At 35.8% G+C, this 17,745-nt stretch overlaps 1 protein-coding gene across 1 annotated transcript; it reads left to right on the top strand.

Annotated features, from left to right (window-relative positions):
* The first annotated feature begins 381 nt into the window (after positions 1-381).
* SPRED1 (sprouty related EVH1 domain containing 1) lies at positions 382-15,967 on the top strand. Its single transcript, XM_010177100.2, has 3 exons — positions 382-434; positions 9,139-9,297; positions 14,196-15,967. The coding sequence occupies exons 2-3, from the start codon at positions 9,169-9,171 to the stop codon at positions 14,853-14,855; spliced, it is 789 nt and encodes a 262-aa protein (XP_010175402.2). The 5' UTR covers positions 382-434; positions 9,139-9,168; the 3' UTR covers positions 14,856-15,967.
* The last annotated feature ends 1,778 nt before the right edge of the window (positions 15,968-17,745 follow it).

Genomic DNA, 17,745 nt, shown 5'->3' with positions numbered 1-17,745 from the left:
TCTGCTGATCTGTAGCAAAATACAGCACAACATGCATTCATGCCAACCAAGTATATCTGCTTTTAATTTTCAAAATGCTACATTAACAAGAATATACTCCCTTGCTTCTGACAACACTTTGAAAATACTTTTGCAAGAAAGGTGTGAACAAGAGAAAGGAGTGTGGCTAGGAATACTTGGTATATAAAACACAGAATGGAGAAATGAATGATACATATTTAAATCAGCTTGAAATACAGTGATCTACTGGTTAAAAAAGTAAACAAGTGTGTTTATATCTTCATAGCTAGATATTGAAGGATGGTGTGAACTACGGGAAGCAGTAAACTGTAAATAAAAAGAAAATAACCTTATCTGTTTTGGTTTTTTTTACTTTTCCTGTAGGCTATCCACCCTCCCAAAATGATGTTGAAGTGACAGAAGACTGCTTTCAAGTGAGTATTTAAATTTTTAAATTAATTGTGCTCTTATTTTTTTAACAAATTAATTGAACCATTTTTGGTTTTATTAGTGAGAATAAGCAAAATAAGAGCAATAGCAAAATTCAGTTTAATGAAATAAGTTCCAGAACAGTTATCCAGAAGACTTACAGTATTGTCTGTCCTAAACTAAGTAGTCAGTATTTAATCAATAGGATGATTAACTATCCTGAGTTTAATTTTTAAGTTTACAATGTCTGTTCTAGGTTGTGTGTCCTCTTTGAACTCATGGGAACATGAAATATTCTTCTCGGGACTGGGGAGGGGAAATACAGGGATCAGGAATCTTCTTTTTTTTTTTACATGTGCATCCTATTTGTTTTCCTAGATTTCACTCTGCAATTCTAACATTTTATGGTTTGATTTGAAAAGATACTGAGATAAAAGAATCTAGTTCAAAAAAAAAAGGGGCAAAGTTCATATAATTTTTAAAAACACACTGAAGATAAAATCAGTCACTTGTTTAGATTCAAATTTTTCTTGATCCTTATTTGCACTATTCAAATTCTATAGGTTATAATGGCATAAGAGGTAAAACCTTATCTCCTGCTGTTCTTCAGATGTTGGCCTGGTTTCACTGGGATAGAATCATAGAATTCATTCTCTCTCAGAAAAGCTGCATTTTAAGAGTGCAGCACCTGATCTGTTGAGAACAAAGTTGATCAGACACTTGGTTTTAGTCTGTGGCCAGCAATAGTATGCAGGTTTCCTTGGTGATCAAGGTCATCAGCAGTTTAGAGTTAGCCTGGTGCTCAGGCCAGGAGGAGCGCAAGCCAGGGCAGCTGACCCAAGCTGCCCAACAGAAGTATTCTGTACCACAAACGTCAGGCTCACCATAAATTGGAACACTTGCTAAGGACAACCTCTCTTCCTCAATGGCTGTTGTCCCTGGAGGGTCTTGTCCATCTTTCTGCTCCCAAGGCCTACTCTTCTGCTTGTTGTGACTGTGCTGAGTATAAGTTTGTGTATCTTATACTAGTATTAATATTAGTTATTATTATTAATTAAATTTGTTTTTGTTTCAACCCATGAGTCTTCTTTCCTTTTCCCCATTCCAGGGGTGGGGAGGGGTCACTGAGTGATAGAACAGCTGCCTAAACCAAGACAAGTTATAATGCTTTACACAAATACCGTATCAAGTACTATAACAGTGATGTGTAGTGCTGTCTGGTATTATCCAAGAATCCATGTAATTAAAAAGCCAGTATAAACAACTATTATGGATATATATATATATATATATACAGTAAATAGCTGTAATATAACTGAGTAAAAACCTACTTGTGTCTATGTGCGCTTGTCATCTCTTCTTTCCTGTTTACAGTTCCAAGGAAAGCCTTGGCTTTATTCACAGATATGTTCCATTTTCACAGTGCAGATATTTAAATTACTATGAAGCTGATATAGAAACAAGTTGACTCAGAGGTCTTAGTGGCTATTCAGAAAACTGATAGTATTCCTAAGTGTTTTCTTGATTTGGAAAGAGTTTTGATATTTATGCAATATAAAATTATTTATCAATGTAGATAGATGCAATGCAGAACCTCTGCAACACAAAGTCAAGAAAATTAGCAGCCTACTTTGAAGATATGGGTAAGAATCAAATTACAATAGGAGATTGAGAGTCAACTATTTGGAAAGGCTACTGCAATGCAGTGGCAATGCAGAAGTCTCCTGATTTCTTTCCATTTTATGGTAGAAGAAATGTGTCTCTTTGTGTAAGTGTTGGCTGTGCAACCACCTGTTGTTCTTTATTTGCAGTGCTTTATTTTAAGGCATTTTAAAGAAAAAATTGCTATAAATATTAGGCATTTTGAATTTAAAATAGGACTGAGATTTTGACAGGGTGGAGGAAATGTGTGCCAAAGTCAATGCAATCCTTAATCAGCTTTTAAAAGACTTGTTTGAACATGCTTTGTTGCAAGGATTAATAATTGAGCAATTTCTACAGGCCTAATGAGATTAGAGGAAACTAATTACCTCTTGATTATGCTGCCTAGTTATTACATTTCTATATAAGGATGCCAAAATTGAAGCAAATATCTATGATTCTTTACCAACTTTGTTATTGGGGAAAGTTAAGAAAAATGTATTTACATAATATTTCAGAAAATATGCTCTCTATACATAACTTACAGGTACCAAGAATCCTGTTTGGTGCAAACTGCTGGAAGAATTATCTATTACATTCCAGACAGGAAAACATAACTCAAGTTTTTCTATCAGTAATGAAGCCACAGTTGCGGGGTTATGAATGTCGATATAAAAAGGCGACAGCATTTTAGTTACAGGCATCGGATCTAGTCATCAAGAATATCTTGGAAATACCAAATAGAGTACATTCTCCTTCAAATGACTAACTCCTTTCCCCTTCCAAGATTGGTACTGTTGTAAATCTAACTTGATATCCCAGGGTTTTGGGGTTTTTTAATTTGAAAGACTACTAAGACCATTTTGTTTAAAGATAATGTAGTATGTATTCGAAGAGTCATGATGACTTGTCCCCTCTTCTTCCCCCCCCCCATTATAATTTAAAAGGCCTAATGATTTTTTTTTTCCCCTCTGTATATTCTGTAAGCTGTTTTCCCAAGTCTCTAATAGTATTTTTGAGTGAGTTTTGGAGTATATCTATGCAAGGGCATTTTAGAGTGTGGATAGAATGTTAAAGAGCAAGTTGACGCTTGGATATGAGGGCAATGGGATGTTTGTTGTTTCATCAGAACAATCTTCCAGAATCATAATTTGTAACCTCTAAGGAATGAAGTACAAAAGATCAAGTAGTGGAGCTCCTCCATTTAATTAAAAATATTAAGTAGTCATAAGTTGTTTTGAAGATAGCAGAATATAAAAAAGTGAAAAGGGTTATTTCACACTTACTTTTCATAGCATGTTTTTTAACACAGTTATATTTTAGTCTATACCCTGTACTGTCACGTGTATTGGTATTCTTCGGTTTCATTTCTTTCTTTGTTAGTATGGTAGGTAAAATCCTCAGAATATCATCAAGCTATGTTGGAAAATACTAATTTTAACAAGTCTTTGTCATTTCTATTATCTGCTGTCAAGGTGTTCTGCCTGTGCTGTTCTGATCATCTTACACAGCGGGAATTCTATAGGTAGTGCATATTTGAAGTATGACTGTAGTATGTAGTTTGTACATAAATTTCATTAACAGTGTTTTCTTAAAAAATAAGATGATTAGTGATGAAGAAAGCAAAACATGCTTCATAAATTATTTTACTGGTTGGTTATATTTGGTGCTACAGAGAGCAAATAAATGATCCAAGTAAGATCGAAACACAGCCTTCTGGTCTAGTCAGTGGCACTGTTGTTAAACCTCAGTTCCCACTTGTAATAAGTATTATCACATTTTAGAGATGTAGCAAGCAGAAATAGGGGTTGTCTAAAACTTGTATGCACAACTCAAATGCAAATCCAAAAATGGAACTCCTACCCTGTGCTTTCTAGGCTAGTATTTTGCTCACTATGTTGTATCTTGGGTCACTAGATTATTTGGGGGGTTTTTTACATTGTTTATGTTAAATCTCACAGAGAAAGTATTCTTACTGCAAATCAAATTTATCATTTTAAGAAGACATAGCTTCATTATAGCTTCTTTAGATGCTCTGTTCACAAATGATGTTAAAATCTTCGTATTAAAAACATACTGTCACTTAAGGGTGCTCATACTTGCTTGTAAAGGTTGCTTAAATGTTTAAAATTACATTAGTTGTTTAATGAACATATATGCAGATTGTTTATATCATTAAATAAGCCTTAGATTAATTTCAAATGGAAATAGACAAATGAGTTAATGTAGAGCTCTTTGACTTCCTGTATTGTTTGTAAATGGATCCTGGGAGTGTATATATACTTACATGGAAATATACACTGGGAATTTGTTTTGGTAGGAGGTTTGGATTTTTTGGTATAAAACCAGGCATTTGAATGCAGTAGACTAGCTGCTTGTTTAAGTCAGCTTGCTTGTTTGTTCAAAGATTGGCTCAGATTCTTCTCCTCTACCAAATAGAAACCTCTTGCTCTAAAACTCATCTAGCTTAACTGAAAAGATGTAAAAATTAGATTTTTTTTGTTGTTGGTTTTTTTTGTTGTTGTTGGTTTTGGGTTTTTGGGGGGTTTTTTAAGAAGTAAATCCAACTAAAGGAAATCTAGAGCTCATGGATTTTAAAGTATTTTTATGTGGGTTTTGGGTACTGAAATGTGCAAGTCTTGCTTTTGAGAACTGAAAAATAGAGCAGTTGAGTCTTAATTTCTTTCTTTCAGCTTTTGTTGATTCAGCCATGCTGGTGTTATTTTTAGGCTACCAGCACATTTTAACAGTTTTGAAGTAATAAGAAATGGAGCACTTATGCTTTTGAGCTTCTTACTACTGGCAGAAGAAAACTGTAGACTGATAAATTATGAGCAGGAAAAAGAAATTTGGCTTGTTCTTTCAGGAAAAGGTACATTGGGCTTTTTATCAATAAGAAGGGGAAAAGGCCTGCAACTTACATGCATATTAAATGGTTTTGATGCAGGTGAGGAGGACATAAATGGTAAATACGCTATTCAGTCTTTGTAAATACACTATTTAGTGACCGTTCAATTTATATTGTCTATAAGAAAAGGTTCGCAGAAGTTTTATTTTGCAAAAAGTAACTTGACATTATGGCTTGTAAGGAAATGTGAAATTTACCCTTGACACTGTGTTGTTTTTATGGAGAGGAAAATACTACATAACAAAACACCAAAGATTAGCAATATTTACTGCACTTAATAATTTGGCTCAGTGTAGTTCCTAGAACTAATTTATATTATCCATTTAAAATAAATCTAATAATATATGGTGCTAAAATTATTTGGGTTTTTTAAGCCTCTTTGTGAAGTAGTATTCAAAAAAGAGGAGGAATTTTTTTTTTTCCTCACTAGTATCCTTAGCAGCCTCTTTACATCTCCATTGGTCTCTTATTTCCTCAGTTATACTTTGCATTATATTTTATGAATTCCTTCAAATGCCTTGTTTTTTACCTTAAACTGTACAAAACATTCAGAGTAGTCTAGGTAATATTTCAGTCCATGTCAGAAATACATACCTGATTATGATAGCGTTTCTTTGCCAAATATGAAAATAGTTGCTCCATCAGTCTTAGAAATAGCTAAAACAGAAGGAAGTTATTCAAATGTTTTTGAAACCTGTATCATTTATTCACAATTAAAAAACTAAGGAAAAAACATTCAAATGCTTGTTGTGTTGGTTAGCATCAAACAGCAGATTTTCAGGCCTCATGGGAAGTGAATACAAGAACTGGGATGCAACGGAAATGTGGTTTCTTGTCCATCCTTCTGTGTAATCGTTAAACTTACTTAGAGCAGAACATTTTTAACAATGTTTGCAGAACAATGTTGAATTCTCTCCCAGACTTAACTCTGGCAAACTGGGAGAAGTAAGGAGAGAAAATCTGAAGAAGAAGAGAAGCTCAGTCTGGTTTTCATTTTCTCTACAGCTGTCATCTGGCTTTGAATTCTGCTGGAGAGCTACAGCTGGAGTCATTTTATTGCTTTACCCAGCATCCTTTTGCCTGCATGCACAGAAATGTTTTAGTAGTCTTGGAAAAAAAATTCAGAGTATCTCTTAGCAACCATAGGACAGTAATTATTATACCAGCAGCTGGGAGCAAACCAGATTTCCGTTGTGCATTAAAAACTGGCGTAGGCTACTTTACAGATGATACTGAATAACCTATGCCAGTACTGTACTTTGCAGGCTGTGGTTAAAGGATATTGAATGTGGGCGGTGTAATTGCTTTGGACAGTAGAAAAGGGGAATGTGTGCATCTGTGTTTGTGTGTAATATTCTGTACTTCTAATATACCAGGCTTAGTTCTTGTGGAAAACTTGACATGTTTGCTTTTGACTTAAATACATTTCCAATACAATAGCATTTTTGTTTTTAAGGCCTCTCCTTTCAGGTTGTCAGTGTTTCCATTATAAATGCGGGTGTTCAGGTGTTTATGACCTTGTCATAAAACATCACATTGGATCAGGAAGTGTTATCCAAAGAATGACATTTTGATATTAATAAATGTGATCTGGCTTTATCTAAACTCTCAGTTTAATTAAAAATACAGAGTTCAGGATATTCATCTGGCATTTCTGTAGTTCTGCATAGTGAATATTTATAGACTAAATAAGATCATAACTGACCTGATGGCTTTTCATTTTTCATGAATAGCAGAATTTAGGCTGTGACCACTTACCTGTAGTGTCTAGGTTGGTAGGCTGAGCACTGTGCTTTCTGAACAGCTGTCTCATGAGTTCTTGCCTTACAAAGGTCAGATGCTTTTCTCTGTCTCCTGCCACCCCAAAATTTGTCCTTGAAGTCAATTAGCTTGAATTGTGGTGCCTGTGTTGGAGTTTTATGAAAGCATTCCTTTATAATTACTGCGTGTAGGGCACAAAGGCTTGCTTTAAGGTTAAGGTTTGTATTTCGTACATCAGTGTCTGGCACTGCTAGTTAGCACTGTGATAGATGATCAGTGCTTGTGTCCTTTATTAGATGGAGCCCTTCTTGACTGCCAAGGGGAGCATGTGTGTCTGCACGTCTGTCTGTGTGAGCATGTGCATGTGTCCTTTTTGCTGTATAATGTGGGTAGTTTATTTCTGAAGAAAAAAGGTGTGAATCACCTGCAGGAACAGGAAATAATGCAGGCTGATGCAAATCTCACCCAGGGATACAGACTGGCTTGTGGGTGGTATGTGTTTTTTCCCTGGGAAGGAAGGAGTAGTAGTTTTTGCAGCTCTCATTCTTCTCCCTCAACCACTCAAATTGACGATAGCTGGAGGGGTAAGGGGGTTAGGCAGCGCTTATCACTGTGGCTTCTGTAAAATGGCTCCTAGCTGTTAAGCGTGTTCCTAGCTTAAATAATTTCAGTTTGTAAGCATTTATAACATTGCTCAAACCAAAAGTAGTTGTAGGCATTTCTTCCTCTTCTTCAATGCAGCTCTCCCGTGGTTTGAACCACTGTTTTGGAAGCTTTTTATGGCATTGGGCAGTGTACCTGCAGGACTGCCTCCTGCTAGGAAGGTGTTTGATATTGCACTAATATTTGATGATTTTTGCTCTTAAAATAAGTATGCATCCATAAAATCTAACTCTTGCCAGTCATTTGGACATTTCTTTTGTACTACTTCCCGAAAGTTTTTGACAAGAAAATTTAATTTTGACAACAGGGTCGATTGCTTAGTAGTGTTGTCATGCTCAAGGATCTGCAAAAAATACTTCTTTCTGGAGTTCTGCCTGTCTTCAGAATTTTTTCAGTGGAATTTTAACCTGATTGAGCTGTTGTCTTTCATGTGTATGCTCTCTAGTGTTAAAGCTAATCATTAATTAATTACTAATTTTAAGGTTTTTCCCCTCGGAGTGCTTCTGAACTAAATATAAATTTTTAGCGATGTGATGATTTTCTTTCTCCTAAAGATCAGCTACAGAACAGCTACTTGCACTTTATCTAGATGTCTTAAAACTTCATACATTAGACTTTTATGTAGGTGAGGTCCTAATATAATCCCAGAGTAAGTTCCTGAAGTATTTTGATAAAAGAAAACTAGTGATTCAGTATTAGTACTTAACCTGCCAGAACTTCAGGTTTTCTCCTGCCTCAGTACTTTTCAGCAGTATTTTTATTGTTTCCCCCTTAATGATTTCTTGATGTAACAAATCATTATAATAAAGCTGAAACATTCTTATTGCTGGAAGTTGGATGATGACAGAATTTTCTCAGTGCTATCAGATGATGACAGACAGTTAACTTTACAGCATCTCTCAATACAAACAAAACATTGTACAGTGTATTTTTGGCAGCCCAATGGGATTTTTATCAATATGCTCTACTGTATCCTATGTATATCATAGTCAGTTAAGCTTAAAGAATGAGAACTGTTGGTTTTAGTATTCGTTTCAGAAATTGGATCATCTCACAAGCCAATATTCCACCCAAACATACTTCCTTTTCCTTATTCTGAGTGGCACACATCCTGCAGATATCTCATTATATGTTGCCACATTATCTCTTTTTTTTTTAATCAAGTTGCCTGATATAACCTTAATTTCACAAAGACAGTCATTAGTTGTTTAATACAAACTTGTTGTAATTAGAAGTTTTAATTGAGCTAGTGTATGTTAAAACTGACTTTCTGTTCCTTTCCAGCTGATCTTGCTTTTAATTTATTAAAAGGTCTGACTAGCTTTTGCCTTACTAATATCAGAATTCTTTTCCTCCAATTGTGTGTTTGTAAATACTGGTAGCCTCGTGAGTAGTTAGAGAAAGCACAGTCTCAGAGACTGGGCTAATCTCTCCTTCCTTAAGGAAGTTCCTCAACCTGATTTGACAACTGAGTCACAAAGGCATGTATCTCTAATGCCCAATTTGTGTGCGTTCTGCAGAGACGGAACTCTTGGTTTCCAAGGGTGACTTGTAGTAAAGAAAATACTTGCCTACTTATAAGTACTTTAAAAATGTGTATTTTAAAATACTTGTGTGTATAGATGCCTCTAACATGTTATGTAGAATATTCATGCGTTTATGTATGAACTTGGTGGGTTTGGTGTGGTTTTTGTATAAATGCAGAATCAATTCAAGGGAGTTTTTGTGTGTTCTAGACTACTCAAGAAAACACACCAGGTTCTTTAATGAAAGATCACCTTTTCCAACACGAAACTGTAGTAACCAGTGAACCTTACAACAGTGCAAATTTAAGGCCTTCAGCATTTGAGGATTTCAACACCAGGAGAGCCTGTTTTCCTACCCAGCCTAACCAGGTAAGACTACCAGCAAAAGAAGCGGTTCTTACTTTGCTTGCTGCATTAATGGCACAATATGTGGTTTCTGACAAGAAAGCACTTTCAAAGTCCCTGTATGTAGTATTATACTCTCAGCTTCTTGAAATGATCAGTATAAACATTGCAGCTGAAATACCACAGCATTATTATGGCAGAGGTAAAGCTTTGTGAAGGTATTTACCTATGCTTGTAGTGCAGCAGGCTACATAAATAAATCTTTCACTTTCTTTGAAGTCAGATTTCTGTATTACAGACTTCTGCATCTGCAGCCTTGAAAACCTGGTTAAATTTGTTCAGAAAATGTTAACTGGCCATGAGCTCAATCTCTGTTACATGTATACTAATATTATTTTGATTAGAAATATTGAAAGGTATCTTTAAAATGGATATCTTGGATGCATTACACTGTGGGGCACTTTTGCTAAATATTTTTAGTAAACCATTTGTTCTCCTTTCTAACTAACTACCTGTTTAAATTCAAATATTCTATTTTGGTACAGAAAGGAAAACAGTATATCATTTATGCATAAAAAGTATTAAGCTATTGGTAAACAGATTATTAAAACAGAAAAAAACCACTAATGTGAGGATGGCTGTTATACAGACATTTTTTAAAAGAAGTCATATTTATACATTAGTTTGGAAAGGCAATGTTACAGCTTTTCTTTTACACATTATGCTTTTCTCTACATCTCAAAGAACTGACAGTTTTTGTAGACCGTAGAAGTAAACTTAATAGCGAGTTGGATAATAATTAATTTGTGGGTCTTATGCCTCGAAGCAAACACATATGGGAAGCTTTTTAGAATAAGCTTAATAACAGAAGTCAAAGCAGAATGCAAGTTCAAGTAGTTGTGAACACTTCATAAGAAAGTATTTCTGCTCCTTGAAATAAAGCTTTTTAATACCCTCAGTCATTCTTGCAAAGAAAGATAGGATTGTATTAAAGTCTCGTATCAGCTGCTTTCTAACTGCCTTTCTGGGCAAAAGAAGCAAACAGTATTATCTGGAGAACTAACTGAAGAGCTTGAAATTATGAACTTTTGGTTTTTAATCATTGATCTACTCCAATTATCTCTGTGTATACTTCACCTCATATTTTTGTTCTGCTCATCAAGAGGTACATATTTTTCCCTCTTCCCATTTACTTGCAAAGAGAATGTTAAATTTTTTTAGAATAGAATAGATGGGTGATGAGGTTATTGCAGCTAAGACTTAACAGCTACAGTAACCAGTGATGTATGTGCTGTCAGTCTTCACTGAATTGTAAAGAAAAGTGCAGTAGCCTAAAATACCTGTATGTTTTAAGAGCACTTATAGACCTGACTACTGAGAAAATGATAATTTAAGCTGTGGTATACTGGGTAGTGCCTGTCTGATAGAAATTAAATAGGAATTTCTTTGAAATGACAATGCTAGAATTTACTTCTTGTAGACTGAAGTTATGGGAGATTCCATGGAAATTTAAGTAGATATTCTTTAAAATATTTTTCTCATATTGTAGCACCACCTGCATCCAGCACTCCATGCATTTTGCATGGTCCTGTGGTGCACACATTTAGAGCATAGGCAAGTCAACAAAATCTCATCACATTCAATATGTGCGCACACTGCACTGTTTCTGCTGAACTCCATGTATGTGACCATGTGGCACAGCAGCTCTTGAGGTAAATACTTATTTTGTTTCAATTTTGTATAAATAAGTTTGAACACTCTTACTATGCTCGTAAGTTGAATGGCTCAAGAAGTACATGCTCAAAGTAAAGAAGTGACTAATGATAGTTCAGGTCTTTACCTGTGATACTTTGGTATTTTTTTTAGTAACAGTCAAAGTCCTTCAGCTCTTCAGGTTCTGATATACAATGTGTTTAACTTAAATGTAGTACTTTGCGAGGATATATTCGGCTGCTGGTGTTCTCATGTTGTGGAGTTACAAGCTGAGCAAAGTCAGGTATATCTGTTTGAGGAGAGACAGTGAAGGCTGCAGTACCAAGCAAGTGTCCATGCCTCGTTTAAAGATGCACCCCTTCAAGTAAAGTGTAATGCTAATGAGTTCAGTTGAGTCAGCAAAAATTTTCTGCCTAATTTCCAGTTGGCTAATTATGTCCATAATGAGATTCTCTATGGAATGTCAGTTTGCTGTAATATTCTTCCTCCCTTCCTGTTTCATCTGTTACACAGAGATGGCACTTGTATTGAGTTATAATTTTGAATGGCTAGAGGATTATGTGCATTATTCTCATGGAATTTTACTGGTGTTTGTACCTAACTGAATCTGGATTGTGTATTGTTCTTAAGGTTTCATGTACCTCATGCTTTCATATAGGTCCCATTAAACACCCAGTATGTAAGCACTTTATAAATAAAGCTTTTTTTTTCCTCAGCACTTCTCCAGTTTGCTTATTTTTCAGCATTTCCCACTTGCTTTCTTAAAAAATTATTTCTTAATATTATTTGCATAGTGAACGTAGTGCTGCCTTGTTTGTAACATGTCAGACCTTAAGCATTTTAGTAGGTGTTTGACTGGAGACTTCAAAAAAATAAATCGGTTCTATCTGTGTGGTGTGTTCTGCTCAAACAAATAAAAAGCCTTGAAGATTGAAGAGACGTCATATTACAGTTGTTAGTATTTTCAGTGGTCTTTAATGGCTATTAGCTGACTGGGGAATGGGAGGTTGAGGGTGGATTTTTTACTTTGAGGTTTGGATTGTTTTGTTGTTTTTTTTCTTTTAAACAATGGGTTTTATTTAATGTCTTAAATGCATGCGTAATACTCTGTGTGGACAGTGGGGTAAGGATCTTTTTTTGCCTGTAACATACGGAATTGTAATGACACTTTTGATGCTTTTTCCTTTAAATTAATGCTGTTAACCATTCAAAAAAGCCAATTAGGCATAGCTAGTTATTGGAATAGACAATAGTGTCTTTCTCTTGTTTGAAAACAGAATAGAGTGGAGAAGCGCTCTGCTTTTTAAAGCAAAGAGGAGGCCTAACTGCTTGCATTGGAGCCTGGGGAAGTATGGAAGAGCAGTGATGTTAGCGGAATAGGATATGACCTTTCTTCACCCTGTATCCTCGAGACCTTGTAGAAGTCCCAACTGCATGGCTTGGAGCCAAGAATAAAAATTACTCTTGTTAGCATGCTTTAGTTGAAACTCCCAGGGCAAAGCAGCTCTAATTACAGTTCCATACTTAAAATATATCGCACAAGGATTATCAAGCAGGGAAGTGATGGTTAGAGCAGGCTACAGATGTTCTTACGTAATCAGAAACAGGCGTATCTTAAGCTATTCCTTCCTCTTTCCCAGCTGCCTTCCCTCTTCCTTCCTCTGCCTTCTACCCCAAAGCCAGGGCATGTAGACTTCAGTGTAGTAGGAGCATAGACATGTACAAAGTGAAGTATGTTAACCTAAAACATCATCTTTGGTAGTTTGTTGTTACACATTGCAACAGATTAGGAACACGCAGTCCAACTATTATGCTGGACTATGGAATGGTGACACATTAATTCTCATTAATTTGATCAGTACGAATAAGGTAAACTCTCTCAAAGCAACAATTCTGATGCCAAAGATGCATTCCCAAATAATTCATGATTCTGGAAGAATTCGTAAGGCTAATGTGCTAGGGCATGATTTTTTAATTTTTTGTTGTTGTTGTTCCCTAATTGTTTTCTGTGGAATGATTTGCAGACTGTGCACTTGACAGGAGAAAAAGACGGAATTTGACTTGAAGCTCGCTTATGTTCCAGCTCTGATTATAATAGCCCTACAGTGTAGGAAAATAATTGCCTGTCTGTAAGGCAGGAATCCTGGGACATACTGAGACTTTTGCTTTTTTGCTGCGCTATCTGCTATTTTCAAGAGCTCTTTCCATCCACATGTGCTAAATTTTTATCCTGTCATTTTTTGTACCTTTTCTTGAAAGTCACTTGTAATGTGATTTCAGTAACATTTAGTGGCACTCCATTATTGTACGCTTATATCTAAGTCTGCAGTATTTCAATTTGATTGACTCAAATTTGCCACCTTCAGTAACTTTTTCATGCCCTTTCATTGTAAGGCAGAATAAACAAGGACTCTGTCTTCTCTCTCTGCTTTGTATGTGTTTAGCATGTTCCTTCTTCCTTGCCTTTTGAGGTAAAAGGTCTTGAATTGTGATCAGTTCATTACAAGTTGAGAATTTAAAAAGAACTTAGATGTTTGCCTGCCTGCTGGTGTCCTAATCTAATCTATTTAATTACGGTATATTAGCTAGGGGGAGATGCATTTAGAATCCACTGTTATTGATTGATCATGCTACTGAGAAGTGTTCTCCATACAGCAAAACCCTTATCTAGAATACAGCTTTGAGAATAAGTGACCAATACTCAATACTCTTGTTGCAACAGTGAAGGGAGTTTGAAAACTTAAAGCAAGGTTAAAGGAAAGCTTCTCCTCAATAATATGAGTAACTCAGTGTCAGGGAGTTAATCCTAAAGCAATGGATCATCACTGATGTGAAATCAGCAAATTCACTTAAGGCATAATTGTTCTGTGGAATTAGTTGCCAGTGTAAGACATTAAAACCTGAATTTTGAGCATAATACAAAGAACAGTATCAAGTTTTATGTGGATACCAAAATATCCAAAGCTCTTAGGACATACTAAGAAGTCAGGAAAGAAGACTAAAGCTCATGGTCTTAATATCATGCGAAAGGCTCATTATTGTTGGGAAGTCTGTGAGTTGTACTAGTAAGAGAATAAACTGAAATTTTTATCTTCTGGCAGCAAGGAAGAAAATCCTGGGTTTTTATTTTCTAATCAAAGTTTTACCTTGTAGGTGGACATAAATTTGGGAACTCATGATAGTAAACTTACCTTGCTTTGCCATTTCAGGTCCCACTGAAGTCGATCAGACACGTTAGTTTTCAGGATGAAGATGAAATTGTTAGAATAAACCCTCGTGACATTTTGATACGTCGTTATGCAGACTACAGGCATCCTGACATGTGGAAGAATGACCTGGAGAGGGATGATGCAGACTCAAATATACCATTTTCTAAATCAGACAGTAAAAAATCTGACTATTTATACCCATGTGGGGATGGAACTAAGTTGAATTCCCTGAAAGACTCAAAGAGTTCTGTGGTATTTAAAACTCAGCCTTCCTCATCAAAATTTAAAAACTCCAAAAGAAGAAAAGAAGATGGTGAGCGTTCCCGCTGTATATACTGCCAGGAAAGGTTTAATCATGAAGATAACGGCAGAGGAAAATGTCAAGATGCGCCGGATCCTATTAAAAGATGTATCTACCAAGTTAGTTGCATGCTTTGCGCAGAGAGCATGCTGTATCACTGCATGTCAGACTCTGAAGGAGATTTCTCTGATCCTTGCTCGTGTGACACTAGTGATGACAAGTTCTGCTTACGCTGGTTGGCGCTGGTGGCACTCTCGTTCATTGCTCCATGTATGTGCTGCTACCTCCCCTTGAGAGCTTGCCATCACTGTGGTGAGGTGTGTGGGTGCTGTGGAGGAAAGCATAAAGCTGCGGGATGAATCAGTCTGGTGCCAAACAGAGCTGAAAAATCTTTGTTTCCAGGAAGCATCTAACTTGGATTTGTGGAAGCTTTTTGGCAAGCTGAAGGGAATCTTCTTTCATGTAAGAGATGCTTGATGTGGAGGAAGCAACGAGACTTGTCAGACCTTGGCATTTTACAAGTGCTAGCCATGCCTAACTATTTCCTTTGAGTGCATGGCACTTGTTGCAAGTTGTGAAGGAGATTTTGCAAAGGAAAGCCTATTCTTATTATTGGCTATAAAATGAGTATATAAACTATGATTATACTAAAAGGGATTAACTTTTGCCACTTTGTACATTCATGGTTTAGGTGAGGGGGCTCTTTTAAAAGGATTAAAACTTACCTGAGGGGAAATTTTAACTAAAAGTGCACTAGTGACAGTTGATTTAAGGTTAAGAAAAGTTAATACTCGGCAAATGAGAAATGAAACTGATTTTAAGTGCAACTAAATCACTTATTAATAGTTTTTTGGAAGCGACTTTATGTATAAATAACAAATGTTTATATTTAACTAAATGTGTAAGGTACGAATTATTACATGTTAAACTTTCCTTCCCTCTGATATAGTAGATATGGACCATATCTACTGTCACATTCCATGGTAGTATGTTAAATATTTAATTAGTTAATTTAGTCGCATTTTTATTCCAGATGGACAAATTGATATTTTCAGTCCTGTTTCCCTTCAGCTACAGTTTGTGTTGAGTTGTATCCATACATTCTGATAATCTAAAAACCTTTAAAATATTAATTATTCTAGTCTTGAGTGACCAATATTTTTTTGTTAAGCACAGATGTAATTGTCTAAAATGTTCTTGTTAGAACATAACATTTATTTTTATATATAAATGACTTTGATTTCAACATAATAGCAGAAAGGAAGTTGTTTCTGTTGCTCAACCAGCAAGTTGTTTTCTTTTGGGGTGTCCTCCAAAAATACTTCATTGCATATTCAAATGTTCATTAAGCAAAAGGGTACATTAAGGCAGTTGTAACAAATTGTCATCAGTGTTCTTGTTTATCCTTCTGTTAAACTAGGATCCTGTTCAGCTGTTTATCAAGTACTATGATTAAAACAAAAGATTAATAACAAAAGTGAAATTGTTTTCATTATTTTGAACTGCAACTTTTTCTTATTTGAATGGACAAGAACAAAAGTACTGTGTGTTTTGTTCAAAAACAACAACAAAAGACTTAGCTTGAGAAATAAATTACAGCCCAGGCAAAACAGGAGTGAACTTCTTAATTGAGGAAAATTGGGAGGCTGGGGGAGGGAGCAGGAGAGTGTGTGTGTGTGTGTGTGTGTGTATATATGCGGTGCTATATTGTGTATGGTATTTGTTATGGCTTTGTACTTACTATTTAACTTTCAGATAAGAGTTAACTGATTAACCCATAGAAAATTTTTTAAAACATTACGTGCTTTGCTCTGTCATGAAGTAAGAAACATTTTCTTCTCATTAAAGATACGTAAAACACTAAGAACAGTCATAATTCATTAGCGAAGGTGCCTGTTTGGTGTCCTGGCTGGAGTGGGACAGGCTGTCCTCGGTATACCCTTGTTCTTGAACAAACAAAAGAACTAATTGATTTTAAAAGATGCGTATGACTCTCTTTTCTCACTTCCTGTGCATTTTTTCAGTATATTTTGTGTAATTTTTCTTTCTGCATGTATCAGTGCCCTTAATTTTCCTTTGTAGCCCAGAAGTAAAATGAGCAAATGTATATAACTGTCTGTAAAAATACTTTTTAAAAGAAAACATTTATATTTATATTACAGCTTGAATTGACCACCCTGTGTACATAGATCATCTCAAAGTATTATTTCACATTGAAAAGAAGACAAATATATTGATAACTGTAAAAGTTAACGGAAGAGCTTCTAGTTTTGTATTAAGAGTTGATTGGATGAATTAAGTCCAAGAATATGACACAGTAGCAGCAGTCTTGGTTTTTACTGTTTATATATTTGAAGGCTGCTACTCTGGTTGATTTTCATGCTTCACACATTTTCAGCTAAACTTGGTTGCCTCAAATAGACTGTTAACTTTAAAAACAGCTTTGATTAAAAAAAAAAGGCATTGTTTTTCTAGTGAATGAGAGGAATTTAATATTCGTAAGTGCTAGGTTCCTAATTCAAGGTGAGGAGAGATTTGAACAACCTAAGAAAATAACTTGCTGGCTGTATAGGAAAGTGGTATAGAATCATACTGTGTACATACTTCAGAAAGAAATGAGTTTAACCGTTTCCTCTGAGCACTATACAACATAGCGGAACTCCTGGTCCTGTACTGTATTTTATATGGAAACATTTGCTTTAATATTTTTATTGAATGTGTGTGTTAATATTTTCACCTTGCATTTAACCACTTTGCTGATAAAATGTTTTCACCTTTTGCTTTCCTCTTTGGTGACTTGATCCATCTAAAAAGGGTTACTGAACTGACATGTGCTTGCTTTTTCTTCTCGTGCTGGAAGCGTCAGCCTGCACGCTCAGTTCAGGAGCGACTGAAAGAACTGCAAAGATAGGCGGTTACATAAGGGTTGGGTTTAGTAGGATGCACATGTACTTTTTCTTCTGGTGGCAGGGATCTCGCCCACTGTTGCATTAGGAGATGAGTAGTGGAAGGTGGACATACAGCAAACCCGTTCCAGAATGGGCTGTTATGTCCATGCATCTCCTAGTTTTGACAGCACATAACATTCTGCCTCTTCTCAAATACTTTCTCAGGCATTTGGGAAAAGAGGAATTTCATCCCTAATCCTTACTCCTCCCCTTGCCCTTAACATCAGAACTGTAGTTTGTCAGGCATGTCATAGCAGAGCATTGTGTTGCTTGGAGGGGAGACCTGAGCCTTGAGAAACCA

Source organism: Antrostomus carolinensis, unplaced genomic scaffold (assembly GCF_000700745.2).
Source record: "Antrostomus carolinensis isolate BGI_N321 unplaced genomic scaffold, ASM70074v2 scaffold46211, whole genome shotgun sequence".
In the NCBI taxonomy this organism is placed as follows: Eukaryota; Metazoa; Chordata; class Aves; order Caprimulgiformes; family Caprimulgidae; genus Antrostomus; species Antrostomus carolinensis.
This window is presented reverse-complemented; position numbering and strand designations above follow the sequence as displayed.

Bases quoted from the DNA above. Each gene is read 5' to 3' on its own strand.
- SPRED1 (XM_010177100.2), top strand. From the start codon at position 9,169: ATGAAAGATCACCTTTTCCAACACGAAACTGTAGTAACCAGTGAACCT. The intron at 9,298-14,195 runs GTAAGACTACCA...TTGCCATTTCAG, and splicing joins TTCCTACCCAGCCTAACCAG to GTCCCACTGAAGTCGATCAG.